The sequence below is a fragment of the Phaseolus vulgaris genome, chromosome 9 (genome assembly GCF_000499845.2).
Source record: "Phaseolus vulgaris cultivar G19833 chromosome 9, P. vulgaris v2.0, whole genome shotgun sequence".
NCBI lineage: Eukaryota > Viridiplantae > Streptophyta > Magnoliopsida > Fabales > Fabaceae > Phaseolus > Phaseolus vulgaris.
The window spans coordinates 27,024,217-27,045,865 of NC_023751.2; the positions used below are offsets into that span (position 1 = coordinate 27,024,217).

At 30.9% G+C, this 21,649-nt stretch overlaps 2 protein-coding genes across 2 annotated transcripts; one reads left to right on the top strand and one right to left on the bottom strand.

Moving 5' to 3' along the window:
* Positions 1-373: 373 nt before the first annotated feature.
* LOC137822353 (uncharacterized) lies at positions 374-1,303 on the bottom strand. The gene has a single exon (XM_068627236.1). It carries the CDS (start codon positions 1,301-1,303, stop codon positions 374-376), a length of 930 nt encoding a protein of 309 aa, XP_068483337.1.
* Positions 1,304-7,306: 6,003 nt separating this feature from the next.
* On the top strand, positions 7,307-9,188 carry LOC137821740 (GDSL esterase/lipase At5g45910-like). The gene is made up of 5 exons (XM_068626476.1): positions 7,307-7,627; positions 7,754-7,972; positions 8,062-8,207; positions 8,313-8,586; positions 8,690-9,188. The coding sequence occupies exons 1-5, from the start codon at positions 7,393-7,395 to the stop codon at positions 8,929-8,931; spliced, it is 1,116 nt and encodes a 371-aa protein (XP_068482577.1). The 5' UTR covers positions 7,307-7,392; the 3' UTR covers positions 8,932-9,188.
* The last annotated feature ends 12,461 nt before the right edge of the window (positions 9,189-21,649 follow it).

Here is a 21,649-nt window from a genome sequence, read left to right on the forward strand (position 1 = left end):
TTGTACCGCACTCACAACATCTCCTTTTAAAAAATCCCAACCGAATTTTATAAAGCCAAAATTAAATCCATCCGGTCCAGGACTTTTGGAACTGTCACAATTCCATACTGCCTCCTTAACTTCCTCTTCAGAAATACTTCCAACCAACATTACATTGTCCTCCCTAGATATACCCTTAAACCGAACATTATCCAATCTAACCAGAGGACTTCCCCCCCACTAAATCTACCCTCAAAAAATTCCTTCACTCTATCCTTTACTTTGGTTGGGTCTTCGCACCACTGATCTCCGACCTTGAGGCCATTAATCCCATTAAACATCCTCCTCCACTTAATGCTTGAATGATAAAATTTTGTATTCAAATCCCCCTGACTTAACCAACTGAATCTTGCTTTTTGCTGTAAAATCGCCTCTTGTTTCGCTCGAACTTGCCCAGGTCAGCTAATAGTTGTCTCCTCTCTTCTCTATCTTCCACACTCAACTCCCCCTCGTCATCTTTTCCATCCAGATCTTGGACTCTCTTTTCCAATTCCACTCTTTGTTTATTAACATCTCCAAAGACGTGTTTGTTCCAGTTCCTTATATCAAACTTTAACCTTTTCAATTTCTCTTTTAAAACGTACAAACCGTTTCCCCTAATATCATAGCTTGCCCACTTATTCCTTACAAATTCCTTAAACCGGCCGTCTTTTTGCCACACATCAAGGCATCTAAACGGTTTTGGACCCCAGTCGATATTTATCTCCTTTAACACTAAAGCACAATGGTCTGAAATCGATCTCCCTTCTGCGTACAATTTACTTCCCGGCCACTTCTCTAACCATTCAAGGGAGACTAGAACTCTATCTATTATGCTCTTCACTGTCCCATTAGGTTTGTACCAAGTAAACTTTCTACCCACCAAAGGAATATCAACCAGACTAGACTCCTCAATAAACTTATTAAAGCTTTGTATTTCACTTCCATAATTTGCATTATAATTTTGACCTCTTCTCTCCCCAGCACATCTAATGGAATTAAAATCTCCAGCTACACACCACATTTTTATTCGGTGGTTTTTCCTTATCTCACATATCTCGTCCCAAATTCTTCTCTTTTCTCTTAAAGACCCTCCACAGTAAATATTAACTATTATTACTTCCAATGGCTTTCCTACCTTCCATACTCCTTCAATAATTGAATAGTTGTTCCCACATCTGAACCCTTTTAATTCAAAACAATTTTTCTTCCACATCGTGATTATTCCTCCACCATTATTAACTGCTCCAACCTCAATCCAGTCGATTTCGTTTGATCCCCACATTTGATAACACTTTTCCTTACTAAAATGTTCGCATTTTGTTTCCTGCAGGCAGATAAAACCAACTTGTTGTTCTTTAATGAGCTCACTAATATACTTCCTTTTTATCATTCCTCCCAATCCCCTAATATTCATACTAATCAGCTTCATCATTACCAACATGTTTCCCAACCCAACCTGAACCCTCATTCCCGTTGTCCCTTTCTTCCAAACTTTTTAGCTTGTTTAAAATATCAGCCTCATTTCCAAACCGAGAGTATCCTACCTTCTTTCCTAAATTCCATATTCTATCTGCTTCCATCATCTCGTTATTTAACCAGACCAAACAGTTATTAGTATCATTATTAGTAAAGACAGTAGAACTAGATACTAACCTTACATTCGTTTTGTGAGAAAGTTCTTTGAATCCACCGAAACGTGTAGGCCCCACCTCTTGTGACTCACTGTTGCTACATTCCCAAACTTCCATCGCCCTTTGTCCGGGACTGGGTAACACAATACCTTGATGGTGAAAAAGCATGTTCCCCACAGGACTCACAGAGTTGCCCCCAGAAAAAGTTGCAGCCATGCACAACGGTCTACGGACAACCAAGGAATACGCAGGGTTGCTACCAGACTCCGATGACGTTTCCGCCACCACCAAATCAGTGTCTCCGGCATGCGGCGTAGGCGTGGCTAGGCGAACCGGAGAGACCTTCGAGTTAGCGACACATGCAGCGGCCATTGGAGAACCACGGGTAGAAGAAGACACGTCAACGGCAAGGAGAGCCTCCGTATCGGCGTCGCGCCTGAGCCTGCAAGCGTAGGCCAGAACCGCGTCGTCGTGGCCAGTGGAGGCACCGTCGTGGCCGGCGGAGGCAACGTCGTGGCCGGCAAAGGTGTCCTCCGTTCGTGGACCACATCGCGCGACCGACGGTGCCGTTGCCGTGGTTGTCATGTGTGCAGACGAGCCCCACCACGCGGACGCTGCCACTATCGAAGCTCCGTCGTCGCCGGCGACCGCAACCTGCGGTGAATGGTGAACGCTGCAGGGTTGACCTAGGGCCACGTCAGCCCTACTTCCCACACCAGATAATTCTGATTCACTAAGTATTGGGCCAGTTCCAGCTAGACACACCCCCCTCTCTAAAGATTTAAATTGGGCCCAATCACACTCAAGAGGCCCAATATCAACAAATAGACTTTTAATCTCAATTAGGGTTTGCCTCTGCCCACCTACCTCATTAAATGCAACGTTATAATCTCTAGACAACCCCTCTACTTTATCACCTACCTCATTAATACACCCATCTTGGCCACCTAACCCATTAAATGCTTCATTAAGGTGTTTATCATATTGTTTCCCACTTAATTCCTGAGCTTCCACGTCATCACACCTAACTGTTGTAGCCACGTACTAGTTTCGTACCTCCCTGCGGCGGAGCTCTTCCGCTTCCTCCATCGTCGTGTCCTCCCCTACACCACCATGGAAATTTAAATTGCTACCAAACTCTGACTCTTCCGATGCACCACCCTCTCTCCCTGCGAAACTACCAAGTTCGTCATCAGAATTAATTCCCCATTTGCCAAATTGCCTTCTTCTAATTTTATTAAGAGGTTCTTCTTCAATAGCTATTTGACAGATAGTCTCATTAACCTTCATGCAATTTGTCCAACGAACATCTCTTGCTACAGGAAATTTAAGTAAGACTCTTGCAAATTTTAGTTCTTCCATCTCCAATGTATCCTTATCAATTTCTACAAGAGATCCTACCATAGTCACAATACTTTCCAAACTATGTCTACTCCACAGATTCAAGGGCAGCCCTCTAATTCGAGCCCAAACAAATTTTTCCGACACCGTAAAGTCTTTCTCCCAAGGGGTAATTGATTCGAAAATTGATTCAAACCACTCTTTATTTTCCTCTATGGTCTTTTTAATCAAATTCACATTTTCTCCCGACAACAATACGCAATTGCCTCCCATGAACCGCACTCGAATAAATTTAAAACCACCCAAGATAAAACTTTCCTTCATATCCCTAGCCATATTTGGTTCCACAGTTTTCCCAATGAAGCAGTTGTCTAACCACTCTAAATGATGCACCTCTGCCTTGAACGCTATGTGATTCTTCGTCCTTTTTTCCCCCTTACCACCTTTCTCCACAGCAGAAGGGTATGTTAACTTTTCCTTCCAAACATTATGACTCTGAGTACCATTAGACTCTACGTTCCACTTCTTCCTTGGTGCACTGTCTCTACTGACTTTTGGTTTGGGAACTACCTTCCTAATGTACCTTGGCTCCCTGTCTCTGTCGAATTTCGGCCGGTTTACCCTTACTTTCCAATAACCAATCCAAACTGAATCCAATCTCCTTTCCAGGTCTACCACATCCACCACACCTTGAAATTTGACAAACCCAAATCTTTGATTTTTGTTATTCTTTCTTCTGGAGATAAACACGTCAACCACTCTTCCCCATCTCTGAAAGACTCTCCACATGTCCTCCTATTGGTATTCAGGAGGAAAAAAAATTAATGCTTGAGTTCTTCATCCCAAAACCCCTCTTCCTCATGACGTGCCACTCCCCATCTCTCTCCATATTGATCATAGTTTTGAATGATCCTCAAATAAAGTAAAGAATTTGTATGAGTCAATTTAATTAGGAAAATTAGGATTGGGGTTCAAGCTTCTCACTCGTCTGTATATTTTCAAAAGATTATAATATTCAATCTTAATTGATATGCACATATAAAAATCATTTATATTGATTCCTCGCATACAAAATTATTATAGAGTCACATAAATATCGATTCCTCGCATATTTGTAAAAAATCCTTATTTTTATAAACAAATGTTATAAAGCGATAACATTTCAAATCTATTCCTTTTTTTATCAGCAATAATTCAACTCTATTCCTAACATTCAAATATGTTAAGAATTATCATTTAGGTTAGATGCTTAGAAGTACTTTTGAGTCAAATCTAAGGATAAAAATCATGAATAATTCAAGCTTTGAGAATAAAATGTCAATACCAATCATCAATCAAGAACTGAATATTATAGATAAATATCACCTCAATACATAAGAAAAAACCTAACTTCACTGGAGTGAACTCGTTTGGACAAGTCTTGGATGAGTTCCTTTGGAGTGATCTTGCTTGGGTGATTTTCCAATGTTCCAAAATTTTCCTTTTGATCTTGTTCTTCAGGTGGCATGAAATGAAAGTGGTGACATGAGATTTCCAAATTAAATATGCACCCAAAGATCAACACAAAGTGCAATGAACCAAAATTATGTAAAATATATGAAATGTAGATTACAAGTTAGGTATTAATGAACTAATAAAAAGTGATCACTCTTCTCAAACTGTCCAACTGGACAACTCAAGATTCAAAACATTTACTGTCGGTACAACCTCCTATTCTTTTTGTAAAATGTTTGAGAAAAATATATTTACAATTGGAGTATTAGACAAATAAATGTATTAAATCTCTAACGCGAAACTAAGCATTCACTACAAGAAAAACGCGAATTATATACAAATTATTACATACGGATTTGATCCGTATGTAAAATTAACATTACATACGGATTAAAATCCGTATGTAAATTTTGACACCATAAAATAAAATTTGCAATTAATGGGATTCAAAACCACGTTGCTTCAGTAACCAGAGAAAATTTAACTACACCAAACAAATTCTTTAGTATTAATATATTTTTATTATACTTACTATTATTAATAATATTAATAATATTAACAATATTAACAATATTAACAATATTAACAATATTAACAATATTATAAATATTAAAAATATTAAAAATAATAACAATATTAAAAATATTAACAATATTAAAAATAATAACAATATTAAAAATATTAACAATATTAATAAATATTAATAATATGAATATAATTTATTTTATTATTATTATTATTAATTATATTAATATGTATAAATTATATTAATAATAAGTATAATAAAAATGATAATATGACTAAAAAACTTGTTTGGTCTAGTGATTGATGCTTCCTTAGTCACGAGTCCTATCCAGTGTAGATGGCTTCCAACATTAATAAATAAAATAAATAGGCATACACACACCACTAAGAATTCACTAAGTTATCAAAAACAGAGTACACCACAACCAAGAATGATAATCTCAATAAACTGTCATCTTCTTTTTTAAATGATCAGAAAACCGTCTTTATATCGACTTTAAAAGATGGTTAAAACAATTTGACCATTAAATAAAATATGTTAAAAGCATTAAAAACAATTTGAAAATCAGAACGGAATTATGTTAAAATCACTTAATTGATTTTTAAAACAAACTCATTGTTTTCATTTTCTGTGAAAAAATCAACATAAAAAACCAGTTCATTTATCAAAATAACTTACTCATTTTGCTTTACAGAAAAGACAAAAGAAACAAACCACTTTTAAATCCTTTTAAAAACCTTAAATATAATTCAATCGGTTGTCACAATAAATTAACCTTTGAAAAACTTGTTGTAGTCACCAGACTTGAACAAAAACTTTTTTAACTGATTTAAAAACACGAAACAACTAACTAAAATTAACACAAATTTGAAGAACCAAACTTTCAAAAGAGATTTCAAATCATACGAACTTGAATCACAACTAAGGACAAATTACTTAACAACTCAAAATATACCTAACTACACATACAACAATAGATTCTTCAAGTTGGATTTGGAAATCATCAAAGCATCTTGTTCAACAACAGGTGACTGGAGTGCATAGTGGCAAGACTCGACTCGCTATGTCACTCAAAATGCCAAAAACAAAACAAAATGACAGGGGATAAAATGAAAAAAAAAATGGATACAATAGAGAGCAAAGATTACAACCGATGAAGGCAATGGAGAGCAGAGATAACACGCAACAAAGACAATAGAAAATAAAGAACTGAAAAACAACAACAACAAAGAAAAAAGTGTGAAGAGAGAAGAGTTGGGAAGGACATGCAAATAAGCCCATTGACAATTATTCTTAGATCATAATCATTGTTTATTGAAAATTTTAAACTAGGAGACGATTATCTCAAAAATCATTGTCTATTTTTAATATATGGACTACAACTCTTTAATAAAATTGTTGCCTATATGTTGTGTTTTCTAATAGACGATAATTGTCATTATAACCGTAATTTATATGTTACTTAATTCATAAAATTGCTATCATGTTTTTTTTATACGACAAATAACTCTAAATTGACATCTATAGATGATGTCAAATAGGCTTTTTGCACTAATGGCGGGTAATTTAGTCAAATTTTGTTTTCTACCTGGGTGTAAATGAATGTTGAATGATATCATACTACTCTTACCCTTACATATATAGTACATGCTAACTGTGTATTTATTTAAATTTTCTTTTATTGGTATGCTATGTTTATATAGATTTTTTTAAGTGTAGTTTTATTTTAATTTACAATTAAATTTTGAATAAATATATTATAAAAATCATAATTATTCTAAAACATATTAATATATAAGTCTTATTTAATGAATATTTATATTTGATAAATATAAAAATATATATGAGAAATTATTAATACATCATTTATTTCACACCTCTTCATGATAATTTTTTTTGTGAAAAAATTATTATTATTATTATTATTTCGAAATAGAATCACATCACTAAAAATAATTTGACATATATCGTATATATAGAAAATTGTATATTTTGTATTTGCATTTATAGAAAATATTGTAGCGATTTAATTGTGTGGATTATAACTATAGAGAAAGTCAAAACAACAGCTGAAAATAGTATGAAGAAACAAACTCATGCACGTGTTGATTAAATAGGCATATTAGATTACAATTAATGATTCACTATTGTTTAAGAACCATAATAGTTATAGCCATACCAAAATAGAAATGATAAATCTATGACAAAAAAACTAGTGGTTGATTCAACAGTATGTATATATATATATATATATATATATATATATATATATATAACACAAAATTCCAATCTCTAAATACACATAATTACATATATTAGATATATTCTTATCCAGGCTGATAAAAAAAATAAAAAAAAATCCAGGCTTAAAACAACATTATGAAGAGTTTGATTCTCTTTAGTTTGATTTTTGCTTGCAGTTTTCTTAGAAATGTTGATTCATACAACAATCTCTTTCCATATCAAGCTTTTATAAATTTTGGTGATTCTATAAGTGATACAGGAAATGCTGTAACTCACAAACCATTTCCAGCTAATAGTCCTTATGGTTCAACATATTTTAAACGTCCTTCAGGAAGAATGTCAAATGGAAGATTGATAATAGATTTTCTAGGTACTTTTACTCTCTTTTCTCTTTCTTTAAAACATGACCTAAACACAAGAAACAATATCACAGACTCTATATGTTAGCAATCACACATTCTTAATTGTACTAACCCATGATTATTTTCATTTTTAGCTAAGGCATATGGGTTACCCCTGTTGCCACCATATCTGACTCTAACTAAAGGACAGGACGTGAAGAAAGGAGTAAATTTTGCATATTCTGGTTCAACTGCACTTCCTAAAAGCTTTTTTGATCTAAGAGGAATTGATGTACCAGAAGCTGCTTATTCATTAGGCACTCAACTAGAATGGTTTCATAAGCTAAAGCCCTCCCTTTGTAGAACCAAAATAGGTTTCATCAAACCTCCTTTTAACAATGTTTCTACAAATTATTTGTTTGTTTCCATATAACTAACAATGTTATTCCTTTTTTCATGACAGAATGTGATAATTACTTTAAAAACACATTGGTTCTAGTTGGTGAGATTGGTGGGAATGACATTAATGCAATTATCCCACATAAAAATATTACAGAAATTCGAGAATTTGTTCCACATATTGTTCAAATGATTTCCCATGTCACTTCTGTATGTTGTATCAATTTTATCTTAACTTAAATTTCAATAGTTGAATTAAATTGAAATATGATTGATTAGACTAAATTGAATTTGATTTTTGTTTGTATTGAACAGGAACTAATTAAAGAAGGAGCAGTTCAACTAGTGGTTCCAGGGAACTTTCCAATTGGGTGCAATTCTTATCTTTTGCATACGGTGAATAGTGATAAGAAAGAAGATTATGACAGTTTTGGGTGTTTAAAACCTTACAATGCTGCCATAAAGTACTTTCATGAACACCTTAGAAAGGCTGTAGATACATTGAGACAACAAAACCCACATGTTAACATAACATATTTTGATTATTATGATGCTGCCCTACGTTTATTTCAAGCACCAGAAAAATACGGTGGGTTATTATTTTATTTTCTTTTATTATATGACTAGTAGATGTGGATGTTAAAATTTGGTAGAATTAATTCTTATTGTGTTATTTAATTTATGTAATGCAGACTTTATTTTTGGTAAAATCAAGACCTTTGAAGTATGTTGTGGAAAGGGTGATCAATATAATCTTGGTGGAGTTTGTGGAACTGGTGACGCAACTGTTTGTCCAGATCCTTCAAAACATATAAATTGGGATGGATTTCATTTAACCGAAGCATCATACAGGCTAGTAGCAAAAGGTTTAATTGAGGGTCCTTTTGCTAATCCTCCTCTTAAACCTCCTCCTTTCAAGATTCCTCAGGAATGAACCACAAACTTCAAATTAATGAAGATAAAATTTTACTCTATTTTTTAGTATGCAAGCCACACATGTATAGAATGGGTAGAGCATTACTAATTGTATTATGCAATAAAACTCCATCAGTAATTATGGGTAGTGGAAGTGCTTTCTCTGCGCAGCAAAGAGTAGTGGAAGTGTTTTGTATATGCAGGGAAAGATTTTATATGTATATTATCACAGGGTTTTTTTTTTATTGAATATAATTTAACTATTTCTTTTATAAAGTTAGAGTATTTCTTAAGTGTTTTATGTATTTTAATTTATTAATTTTTTGTGATAAAAAAAAAATCTACGTTGTATGCTTTCCTTTCCTACTTTATAAAAAGCTTGGAAAACATATTTTATCTAAAGCATATACAATGAGAGAAACTTTTGCTAAGGGAAAACAAAGCTATACAAGTATTATATCCCACGAGTTTAATATGTTTTCAATTTCATACTAGAAGTTTTTAATTTCTCAAATACATAGTTATATAGGTATTTGAGTTAGTTTATTAGGAATTTAAACGAAATAATTTAAATAATTGAAAAAAGAATACTTTTTAGAATAAATTAAACTAATATAAAACATGCTTACACTTTTTGTTATATGGTAGTTTTCTAAGTGATTAGTTATAGTGAATAGTTTTGTTTGCATGAGTTGTGGTCACATTTGATATTTGAAAAGAATAACGGGATATAATCTTCATTTGTATAGCAATTATCATTATTGAAACAATTATATAGTTATAAAAATTACCATTATTACAATAATTATTTATTTGTGATTGTTACTATAATTTGGATATAATCATAAATATTTCCTTTACATATATACATTGTATATTGCGCGTTTAAAATAATTCAGAAGTAATATACTTGAAGGGGGTGTTTTTTTTAGATGATGGACTTTTAATTTTATCTTCCTCATGGGCTTGAATCTCTGCCGAATGAGCTAAGATATCTTGGTTGGACACAAAGAAATATGGGTACCATAAACGGCTATGGCAAGGGCTGGTCGACCTCAATAGCCTTCACTACCTTTTTCTTCTCTAATTTCCCTGGTAACTATGGGAATATGACATGCCAAGGTTTTCTAGTGTGAGCTGGGGTAATGGAAGTCTTCATTTCTTGAGGCTTAAAGGGTGGGGAAGAAGGTTTGGCTTTGTGAAGTTTTTTGAAGTGGGTAATGTAAGCCCGTTGGAGAAGGAGTTGGATCAAATTTATGTAGGGAACATGAAACTCTTTGTCAATATTTCGAAGTATAGAAGAGCGGAAGCTGATCAACCGGTGAGGTACTCACAAGCTATTATGGAACCGTTGGAACACTCATACAGAGGTTTGAAGAATCTTATAGCCTTTGATCGTCGGGAGAAGAAGAGTAAGGAGGTATGGAGAGTAAAGAAAGGGAAGGAGAGGAAGGAATAGATGGTTAAAAAAGGGAAACAATCCTATGTGGATATTGTGAAAATTTCTTCACAATAGCCAACTTTTATCTTATTAGAATTTCAATTTTTTTATATATATCCCCTTTAAGCCAAAAATTTATTTTTGTTATTATTGCACCCTAACCTTTGATGATATATTTTCCGACCTTTTAGCATGTTTAAGGAAGAAGAACATAGATGCAACAAATATAGAAAAGGGAATGGTTGTTTCCAAATTTTTGAAAGCTCAAAAATTTGAAAATAGGAAGAATTTATTCCTATTGACGAGAAAAAGAAAAAAAAAAAGAGAAAACAAATTCATGTTGAAAATCATGAAAAGATAGAAAGAAAAATGATGAAAAGGGTGAAGTCAAAAGAAAATGGTGATTAGATAATACATATGTGCTATAATTGGATTGTAGGTATGTTCTTCTTCTTTAAGATGTGCATTTTGTTATCTGAAAAAATCAATATATTTTTTGAAGCCCATCCTCATTATAACCATGTAAAAAAGACCTTATGATTCATGTTTTTAATATGTTTGTGATTTGAAGATGAAATTAAAAGCGACTGTGATTTCTTATGATTCCGTGAAAATAGAGAGAAACACTTACCTGTGAGCATATGAGAAGATATTCTTAGATGAATTGTCATTTATTTGTTTTGATTTGATGCTGGAAGTTGATTGTGTCTATATTTTTCTATATTTGAATTTGGAAGCATCATAAGTTTCTAATTTGATCTGTTGTTTAGTGAATTAAGTTGTTTGCTATTTAAATTCAAATATATTCATTTACTTTTCTTGAGTACAAGCAAGATTCTAAGTTGGGGAGAGTCATAAGTACCTAATTTCCGTAATATTTCATATTTCGTGAAAGCTTCTCCAATCTTCATTCCTTATCTGAATTGCATAAGAAGGGTTGATCAAATCAAATTCTTCTTCTAAGAAAAAAGTTTGTTCTTGTTTTCTCTCAGTAACCTTTTCTTTTCTCCCCCCTTCCTCTGTTTTAACTTTGTTCAAAAATTTATTTAATGAAATCTAGCTCAAGCGAGCCAATCTAGCTTTGGCTAGATCTTTAGGTGTTGTTTTATCTTGGGCGAGCCATTCGAGCTTGATCAAGTTTAGTAATGCACCATTAACTTAATCTGGATAATTTTCCCTAAGTGAAATCTTCTAGCTTGAGCAAGATGCTTCCTTTAAATTTCCCTTCTTTACTTCTTCTTGTGATCCAATCTATAAGTCTTTGCTTTCTTCTTTTTTTTTCTAATGCTTCACATTCATCTGAATTTTACACAAAAATTGGAATTAAATTTCTTCATTTATTTCTTGGTTCAAAATATATAATCGGATTCAATAATTCTCAGATCAAGATAATTTTCTGACATTAAGCAACAATTAAGTTCCACAGTATTAAATTTTCTCAATTAAATACTACACATTGACAAAACATACTTTTGTAAGTTATTCCAATCAAATCTTCTTTTCAAAAAATCATGATGATAAACTTTTAGTAGATACTCACTTTTCTTCACATGATAAAGGAATTTCTTATCTCAAAAATTGGTTTGCTCAATTTTTGGAAAATAATATAAAAATAAGAGCAAACATAAGGAGGAGTCTAGTATAATGAAACACCATTATCAGGACACCAACCCTTAGAATAAAAGGTCACATGAAAAAAATAAGAAACTCGTAGAAGATACAAGGGAATTTCTTAAAATAGGTCAAAAATTTCTCTTTAATATAAAGAACAATCTCCAACTAAAGAAAATCCACAGGAGGAAGTTCAAAATATATACAACAACCACTAAATTATCCTCAAGAAAAACTAAACACAAAAGAACAGGATAAGTCTCTTTCCTCAATAGAAACACAACTACACTTTGAAAAATCTCTTTCTGAAGCTAAACCAAACTTTGGTATAGTGGTTTCTAAAGTAAAACCTAGGGAAGATGAAGTTTTCGATTCTGAAGAAGAAAAAGAATTTAAAAAAATTTGGTTTGGAGTTGAACCAAACATTTCTTCCTTTAAACACTTTTGTGAGGAATTATTTGAATAAAATCTTTTGTCTTGAGCTTAACCAAATCTAGTTAAAAACCCTTATGAAGATTTCCTTGTAATAACTCAAGAAGATCAAAAGTTTTGACAACTTCATGAGGTAAAACACAAAACACTAAAAATAAAAATAATTGTACTCCATTTTGTTTTCCTATCGGGTAAAGTACATAGACCTTGGAATGTCCTTTCTTATATTCTTATTTTTAATTTTTCTAAACGAATATATGTCTTTTAATTTTTTATTGTTTCTACAGGTTCATCTTTAATCTTGGTGGAGGATAATCACAAAGTACAATGAAAAGGTGACATCTCTAACCCTATTATGGAGTTGAGGACAAATCCTTTTGAAGAGGCACGTGATAGAGGACCATCCTCACTACCCAAGCCATTATACACATAGCTAAGAGCATGGGCCACTTTCAATATCTACAAAAAAAAATCCATGTCTTAGACTGTATAAAATTGTAAAAAGTAGAATATGAGTTTTCTTAGGCCTTGTATTTCTGGTCCATTTCTAGCAAAGCATAGAAATAATCTAGAGAGGTTTTAAACCTTCACTTGAAACTCAAGCAAATGTTCATAGAAAGCTCTCTAGAAAGAGCCTAGGGTTTCCTAAACCCCAACCCTAACTTACCATGCAATTTAGGGTTTGATAGCTTGCTCCACAAGCTATCCTAGCCTATAAATAGGCATTTCTACTCATTTGTAATTAGATTTCGACATTGTATGAATGAAGCTTCTAAAAATTCAGATTCATTCTCTCCTCTTAGTAGTGTTGGCTCAACCCCACTCTAGAAACTAAGTGTTGTCCTAACCTCACTTAGATTCACCATCATAATTCCCATCTCTTTCAAAATTTCTATAATTCTTCATGCTTCCGCAATATCATTCATCATTAGTAAAAGATATTCATATCAAAATGATGAAGAAGAAGATCTACAAATGAATATGCAAGCTAGGATTGCATTAAAATGCTTCAACAATAGGATTTTTATTGGAAGATTGAAACTCAATGAGAGATTGTTGGATTTTATTATTACCCGGTAGATTACACCATAACGAAGCAATCATGTCATGTTAAATGACGAAGAATTGGTGTTAATGTATTTCATTCACAAGAAGGTCATAGTGAACTTGATTTATGTTATGAAAGACCACATGTTGAAGTAGCATGAAAATGTCTATTTATATTTTGAATTACTAAACTAATATAAATTATTAATTATTTAAAATTTAATAATAATTTTAGAAAGTTTAAATATTAAAATTTTAATTTTTAAGTGTATATTTAAAATAAACTTAACATTTAAGAAAATGAATTGATTTATGAAAACAAAATTTAAATAATAAAGGACTTGCAATACTTAATCTCTCAAATAATTTGTTTGAATAATTAAATTAAAAAAATAATGTCTTCATCAATAAACTTGAAGATGTACTTAAAAGCTTATCGTCAAAAAATTTATATTTTCTAAAGTCTTCATCAACAATTATAAATTTAGTTATTGCAATTTTGCATATAAGTTTTTTCTTCTATTAAATTATTTGTTTTTGTCTTTTTTTTTCAACTAGTTGGTTGATTAATAGTCATGGTTTGGAGTGTAATACACTCCTAAATTCCATAACCTTTTATTTATTTATATATATATATATTTAATATAATGTTTTTTTTTTCGCAATACCTCTTTCAATTTTATAAGTGTATAATATTTAAAAGATGTGAGTAGATAAACCAAAGGAACATTCTAACAACCTATTATGCTTGTGGAACCCAAGTCATGTATTTTTGTACTATATTATTGACATGACTTTGTAGGACAAGTCTATGTTTATCCACAAGGAAGGAACACGCATCATTCCAATTTTTAAATTTAGACGTGTTCTCAATAATTCAGAATTGAGGTGTTTGACATGGTCAATTCTTTTCTTTTATTTTATTTATATTAAAACGAATGTATCAACCAAAATTCAAAGTCAATTGTAATTAAATGCAAAGAATCACTTTTCCAAAAATTTCTTGTTTATTCTGATCGTGATCACTTACTTTCGCACCATATTTATCTACTCCAAGACCGTCATTAACCCGTTTCTAAACATTTCTCTCTATCCTCTTATCTTCACAAACAACATATGGAATGTCTGTTTTACCCACTTTGCAAACAAAAATGTTAAATCATGTTATTCATTTTTTTCCCCTTTTGAATATTCTGTATCTCTTCATTAAGAATTATAAGGTAATCAAAATTATTCAGAATTCTATATTTTATGAGTCCAGTTTGTATAAATTAAGGGTGATTTTTTTTAAAGTAATGCAAGAATTATTATATTGTTTCTACAATAGTTTTTATAATACTATTTTTTTCTTGTTAGATATCTCATATATTAAAAATTAGAAAATTCATAATATATAAATTAATTTAAAATTCACTTTTTAACATTAAAGTCATCATATAACATCTGAGTTGTCCTGTTTTAATCAATACAAAAGAAATTAAAGTTTAATCCTTACAAAACTTTCCTTATTACAATATTACATCATTTAGACTTAAAAAATATATTACATACTTTAAATATAAGATTCATGTGCAATATGGGTTGGAGATCTCACATCGACTAGAGATTAGAGTCTTTCATTATATATAAGTGGGTGCAAACCTCAACCTTATGAGCCGGTTTTATGGGGTTGAGTTAGGCTTAAAGTCGACTCTTTCTTAATATGGTATCAGAGCCATTTCGAGCCTATCCTAGCGAGTATTTGTTGGGCCTATCGTGCCACCCGCTATCGGGCCGCTATTGGACCATCCATAATATATAGTCCCACGCACGAGTTGGCAGTCTCGGGGTGTGTTGGAGATCCCACATCGATTAGAGATTAGAGTCTTTCATTATATATAAGTGGGTGCAAACCTCAACCTTATGAGCCGGTTTTATGGGGTTGAGTTAGGCTTAAAGTCCACTCTTTCGTAATAATATGCGTAAAGAAAACATTTTCACGTTTTAACTAATTATAGAATGTGTTATTGTGATTTTTAAAAAAAACTTGGGATACCATCTTCTGAAATTGCAAATACAACAACCGTAGGTGGCATCCAAATTCTATCCAGTTATTTTTATTTGCAAAAGATCTTTTACCCCGCTAGAAAGTCATTTTCTTTTACACAAATGTTGATTTAAAAAAGAAATCAAATTTAAATATAACTAAACAATAATTTTTTTTTATAATTATAATTTATAAATATAACTTAATTTGTGTAGAAACCTAGTATTTTGCTTTCTATATTTACATTTTTATCTCTTTTGCTTTTTTTAAAGATACGTTCAAAAAACACTAAAAAAAATTATTAAATAAAAACTAATTTAAAAAAAAATTTATTTATTATATTGATTAAATTGGATATTATTTTATAGACTAAATCAATAATTTTTTTAATCTTTAAAATAATATAAATTTAATCAATATAGTAATTAATTATTATTTTCTTAAAATTGATTTTTATTTAATGATCTTTTAGTTAAAAGTTGAAATAAAAAATGTTTAATTTATATAATTGATTAATTAGTTGATGTATGGAGTAATTTTATTATATGTAAATAGTTTCACACAATTTGTTTGATTATTTATAAAGTCAAAGCACATTTTTAAGAAAAAATATTTATAAAAATTGTAAATTATTTAGGTAAATACTTTTCTAAGAATTATAATAAAACAACTAAATAAAAGAAATAGAATATATACGTATATGTTTCTTCAACATACAATACAAGACAATCATGAAATAGAAACCAATTTTTAGAGACCAAAATAATTAGTTGCAATTGTAACTAAATTAGAGACCATTTTAGAAACTAAATAAAAAATTAGTTTCTAAATTAGTTTTTATTATTGTTAAATAGTTTCTAAATTGGTATCTAATTAGCAACCAAAGTTTTAACTACCAATTATTTAGTTTCTAAAACATTGGTTGCTAATTAGATACTAATTTAAAAACTATTTAGCAATAATAGAAACTAATTTAGAACCCAATATTTTTTTAGTTTCTAAAATGATCTCTAATTTAGTTACTAGTGCAACTAATTATTTTGGTATCTAAAAATTGGTTTCTATTTCATGATTTTCTTGTAGTGATAGTGAAATGTGATGGAAGGATAACTAATATTTGAAAACACACCAAAAAAAAAAATGGTTTCATGTAAAAGGTAAAGTTGTTGATCTACATCTCGGAGAGATAAATCATTCCCAAATACTAAAAAAATGGTTTCAAATGAAAAGGAGTAAAACTGTTGCTCTACATATGCAAGTTGAAGAGAAAAATAATTCCAAAAAACATGAAACAAAAATTCAAAAGAGGAAGAGACAAAAAAAATAAATATGAAATAAAAACTAGTTTTAGATAAGAAAAATAAAATTATGACGCTTTACATGTATGTGAAAAAGTGGAATTACATTTGAAAACATGAAAAAAAAAGTGGTTTCATAAATTGTATTTTATCAACTTCATGATCCTTAGGATTTTATTTTATTTTACTTTGATTGTATTTTCTTTTAATTGTAATTTTAGTTGAAGATTTTTGTTGCAATTGAAAACATTCAATCAAGGCTCATGTTAAGATTGATTCTTTGTCTAAATCAGGCAAGAAACATAAGGAAATAAGAAAAAGCATTAACTATGCTTTATTCCTTGAACACTAAGGCAACAAGGCGAGAAAAACATGTGCATCAATAGAGAGCATGATCCTAGGTGCTCCAAGCTTGGTAAACTTTAGTACCATTTTATAAATTTGAAAACATCAAGATGGAGCCAAGTTTGTCTAGATCCTTAACTATAAATAGCTCTTTGTACCATTATTTGGAACATTGAATGAATTGAAATTCTTTAGAATTATTGAAAAACTTGTGAACTCTTTTAGGAGTTTGATCCTCTTTCTTAAGAGTGTCATCTTGAAGTCTTAGTAGTTGAAAGTGGTGATTCAATCTCTCAATTATCTTAACTTTAGTTAAGTGACGTGATTCTTCATCTTTTCTTTTCTTTATATTTTAGTTTTTTTGTTTACTTGTATCTTAATTCAATTTGCATATGCTTTTTATTATGGAATATATAACTCAAGCTTACATTGAATGATTAATCCAACTTTAGTTTCATTCATTTTGCCAATTGAATTTAATGAATTGTAAGTGAGGAGACTTTATGGATAAATTAGTAAGAAAATAACTCAATTTCAAAAAATTGTCAAAATATTCGTTACTAATTTGACATTTAATTGCACATTTGTTTTGTTGTTATATTTTGTTCTAACTCATTGTTATAAGTCCTAATGTTTTATGTTGATCTTGGTATTAAAATCTAACTTGTTGAAAGAATTTGAACCATGGTATTGATCATAGTGTTTACATTGGTGCATTGGCTTTTATCATGGTATTAGTTATGGTGTCAATTTAGGTGGTATTCCTGGTGTACATGGGTATGGTGTGTTGTCAGCATCAACTCTAATTCGTGATTTTAATGTAAAATCTAGTTCAATGCTTAAGCGAGATATTCCTTCCATTAAGCGTGATTGGTGCAAAAACTAACTCAACACTTAAGCAATATCTACCTCTCATTAAGTGTTATCTATTGTAATCAACCTAAACTTATCATTTTGGCTCAAACCCACAAGGATTGGACTTAACCTAAATAGGTTAAGGCAAAAGAAAGCACACATAAGAAAAAGTTCATAGAGCCAAAATGTAAAGAAAATCCCTATGGGTGGGCCCTTTTTCAAAGCAAAAAAATGAAAATAAATAAAAACCTTACAAAAATTATACACATGAAAAACATTTACTCAATCCAAATTCAAACCTAGTATGGGTAAAATCGGGGTGGGCCTTAGGTCAAGCTAAGACCATGTCAAGATGGTCGAGATGAGCACGGGTCAGGTCAAGTTAGGTCCAATCTAGGTTAGATTGGGACAAATTAGGTCCTAGTCAAGTCGAGTTAGGTCTAACCAAGCTATGCTTACTCCATCCGAACATATTTTTGGACAAGATAGGACAAACTGAGTCCAAGTTAGGTCGAGTCCATTTCATGCAGGTTAGGTTAGGCTTAGACTATCACAACTCATGTCGGGTCAGGTAAAGTTGGACTCATGTTGGCCAAGTCTAGTCACACCTAGGTTAGGTCAAGTCAAGAAGAGCCCATGTATGCCTAAGTCAATGTCAGGTAAGTATGGGCATGGTTGGGTTAAAAGCAAGTCAAGTAGGTTAGGTCGAGTTGAGCTTAGGTCAAACTGGGTACAAGTCAAGCCAAGGTTGATTGAGTCCACATCATGGTGAGTTTAGTTGAGCTGAGTTGAGTCGGGTCCATGTCAAGATGAGTGGAGTAAGACTCACATTAGGGCAAATCCATTTAGACACATGTCGAGTGAAGTAATGTTGGGTTAAGCAGTGTCGACCCCACACCGGGTTAAGTAGAGTGGGGCCTATATTAGATTGAGTCGAGTGAGGCCTACATTAGAGCGAGTCAAGTTGAGTCCACATCAAGCTGAGTTATACTCACCTTGGACCAAGTCATTTCATGCCCATCTTTGACCAAGTCGATTTGGGCTCACCTTGGGTCGAGTCAAGTTGGGCTAACCTTAGACTAAGTCGAGTCGGGTCTACCTCAGGCTTAGTCGATTTAAATCCATATCAGGCCAAATTAATTTAGGTCCAAGTAAGATCGAGTCAAGTCGAGTCCACGAATAGCCGAGTTAAGTTAAACCGAGTCATGTCGAATCAGACTCACGTTGAGCCGAGTCATGTCAAATGCACATTAGGTCAAGTTGTGTCAGACCCACATCGAGTCTACTAGAGTCATGCCATATCAGCTTGAGTAGAATTGACCAATTCAAACAAAGTCGAGTTGGGTCATGTTAGGTCCAATTGAGTCGAGCTATGTTGGACCAATATTAGTCAAACCTAAATCGAGTTGATTTGGACCCACTTTAAACCAAGTTTAGTTTGACACACTTCGAGACACGTCGAGTTGGACCATGTTAAGTCAAATCAAGTCATGTTAACTCATACTAAGATAGGGTTGACTAAGGTCAAACCTACTTCGGACAGAAACAAACTAAGATTAGATTAGATCGACCTAATTGAAAAAGTTGGATTAAATCATAACCTTCCAATTAAATTACAAATAATAAAAATTAATTAATAATCAATTTAAAGTTAATATAAAATATTTAAACATTAATTTATAATTTAAAATATTTTTAGAACTCGCACAATTTTCAAAAGTATTTAGAAAATAATCAAAGTCTTATGGTTAGTTAAACACATTTTGGTCCTAGGCCTAACTAAGTTTGTACGGAGCTTTAAAGATTAGAATTTTTTTCAATCCACTCATTTGAAAAACCAGTTAAAGAAAGTTATTTTAATAATGAGTTGAGATCATGGTCATCAACCAAGGGTCAAATTAGTTAAAATTCTAGTGCATGTTTATTTAGTTTTAGAAGTTGTGAGAAATTATTTAAAAAGTGATTTCAACTAATACAGATAAAATTGATATTTTGATATGTATTTGGGAGAGAAAAACATGAAAAATATTTTCAATGAGAAAAACAAAATCATCATAAAAATTATATTTGAAAACAGAAAAGATATATTTAATTTAAGACAAATTATATCAGATAGAGAAAAATCATTCCAAAACACGAAAAAATATAAAACAAATTATTTTTAATGAGAAAGACGAAATTACCACTCTATACATACATATGGAAAGTTAAATTAAATTTGAAAACTCAAAAAATATGAAGAAGAAATAGTTTGAAATGAAAAGGATAAAAACATTGTTGTGTAGGTACAAAACATGGAAAATATGATGGAAAAGAGAAATTGTATTGATAAGACAAAAGTTAACAAAGGTTTTTCACATGGATGAGAGAGAGAGAGAAACCATTACAAAACATGGAAAATAAAAATATTTTTGAATGAAAAAGATAAGATTGTCGTTTAACCTTGAGATATAATTTAAATTTATAAAAATAAAATGTATTTAAAAAAATGATTTCAAATGAGAAAGTACTTTTACATGAAAAAGAAAAGGAATAATGTTTCGTAAACATAAAAAGTATGTAAAAAATATAAGAATATCATTTCAAAATGAGAAAAATAAAATTATTACTCGACTTTTTCTTCTTTACTCTTTAAATTTGTTCAGTTTTTTATACATTACTATTATATATAATTCTCTTTTATTAAATAATGTTTTTACTTTCTCTTAAAAATATTAAAATATAATAATTTATTACATATAATTATATCTGATAAATCGTATTGTATTTAATCTAATACAATACGCGTGGAAATGATAAATCATATTTAAAATAAAAATATTAAAAAAAAGGTGGATTCAAGTGAGAGACAATATTACTGTTTTGAAGATGCATGTGAAAAAAATGGTATTAAAAAACACAAAAGTAAGAAGAAAAAATAAAGGGGTTTAGTATGCGAAAGTCAAAGATGCAACGATATAAATGCGTAGGTCCACCACACCAATCCAGTATCATCAGTCAAGAATTGCTAGCTGTGGAGTGGTTGTCTGAACTATATATCAACTAATTTTATTTATTTATTATAATTATTTTCAATAAATTTGTTTAATTATTCGTGAAGTAATTTATTTCTAACGTTTATTATAAACAAAAAAACTATGAAGATTTTTAAATTATTTAGGTAAATACCTCTCAAGAATTGGGTAACTTTTTTTTACTGTTTAGAATATATGTGGAAATATTTCTTCAACACCACCAAATGTGGTAGAAGAGTAAAATCATTTTGAAAACATAAAAAAGAAAATCATATTAGAGAGATAAAATTTTGGTAATATGTAGCAATCATTCAAAATTAAAATAAAAAAATGATTCGGGTCTTTGTATTCCCCTTCTTATTTATTTTTATTAATTTACATAAAAATACGATTTTTGAAAAGAAAAATATATAATGACTTTCCACTTAAAAGTGAAAAATTTATGAAAAAGTTTATATAAATAACTACATTTTCTACGTAATGTATTACCTCGAAAACATAATACATTATGTTGTAGATAATTTATTAATACAACATATTTAATTTTATACGCCAATCTAGTATATGTCTGAGACAAAAACAAAAGAAAAGGTAAAAATGTATCATATTTATATTTAATTTAATCAATTCATATATTTGAAGTAATTTTGGCATAATCATATTTCAAT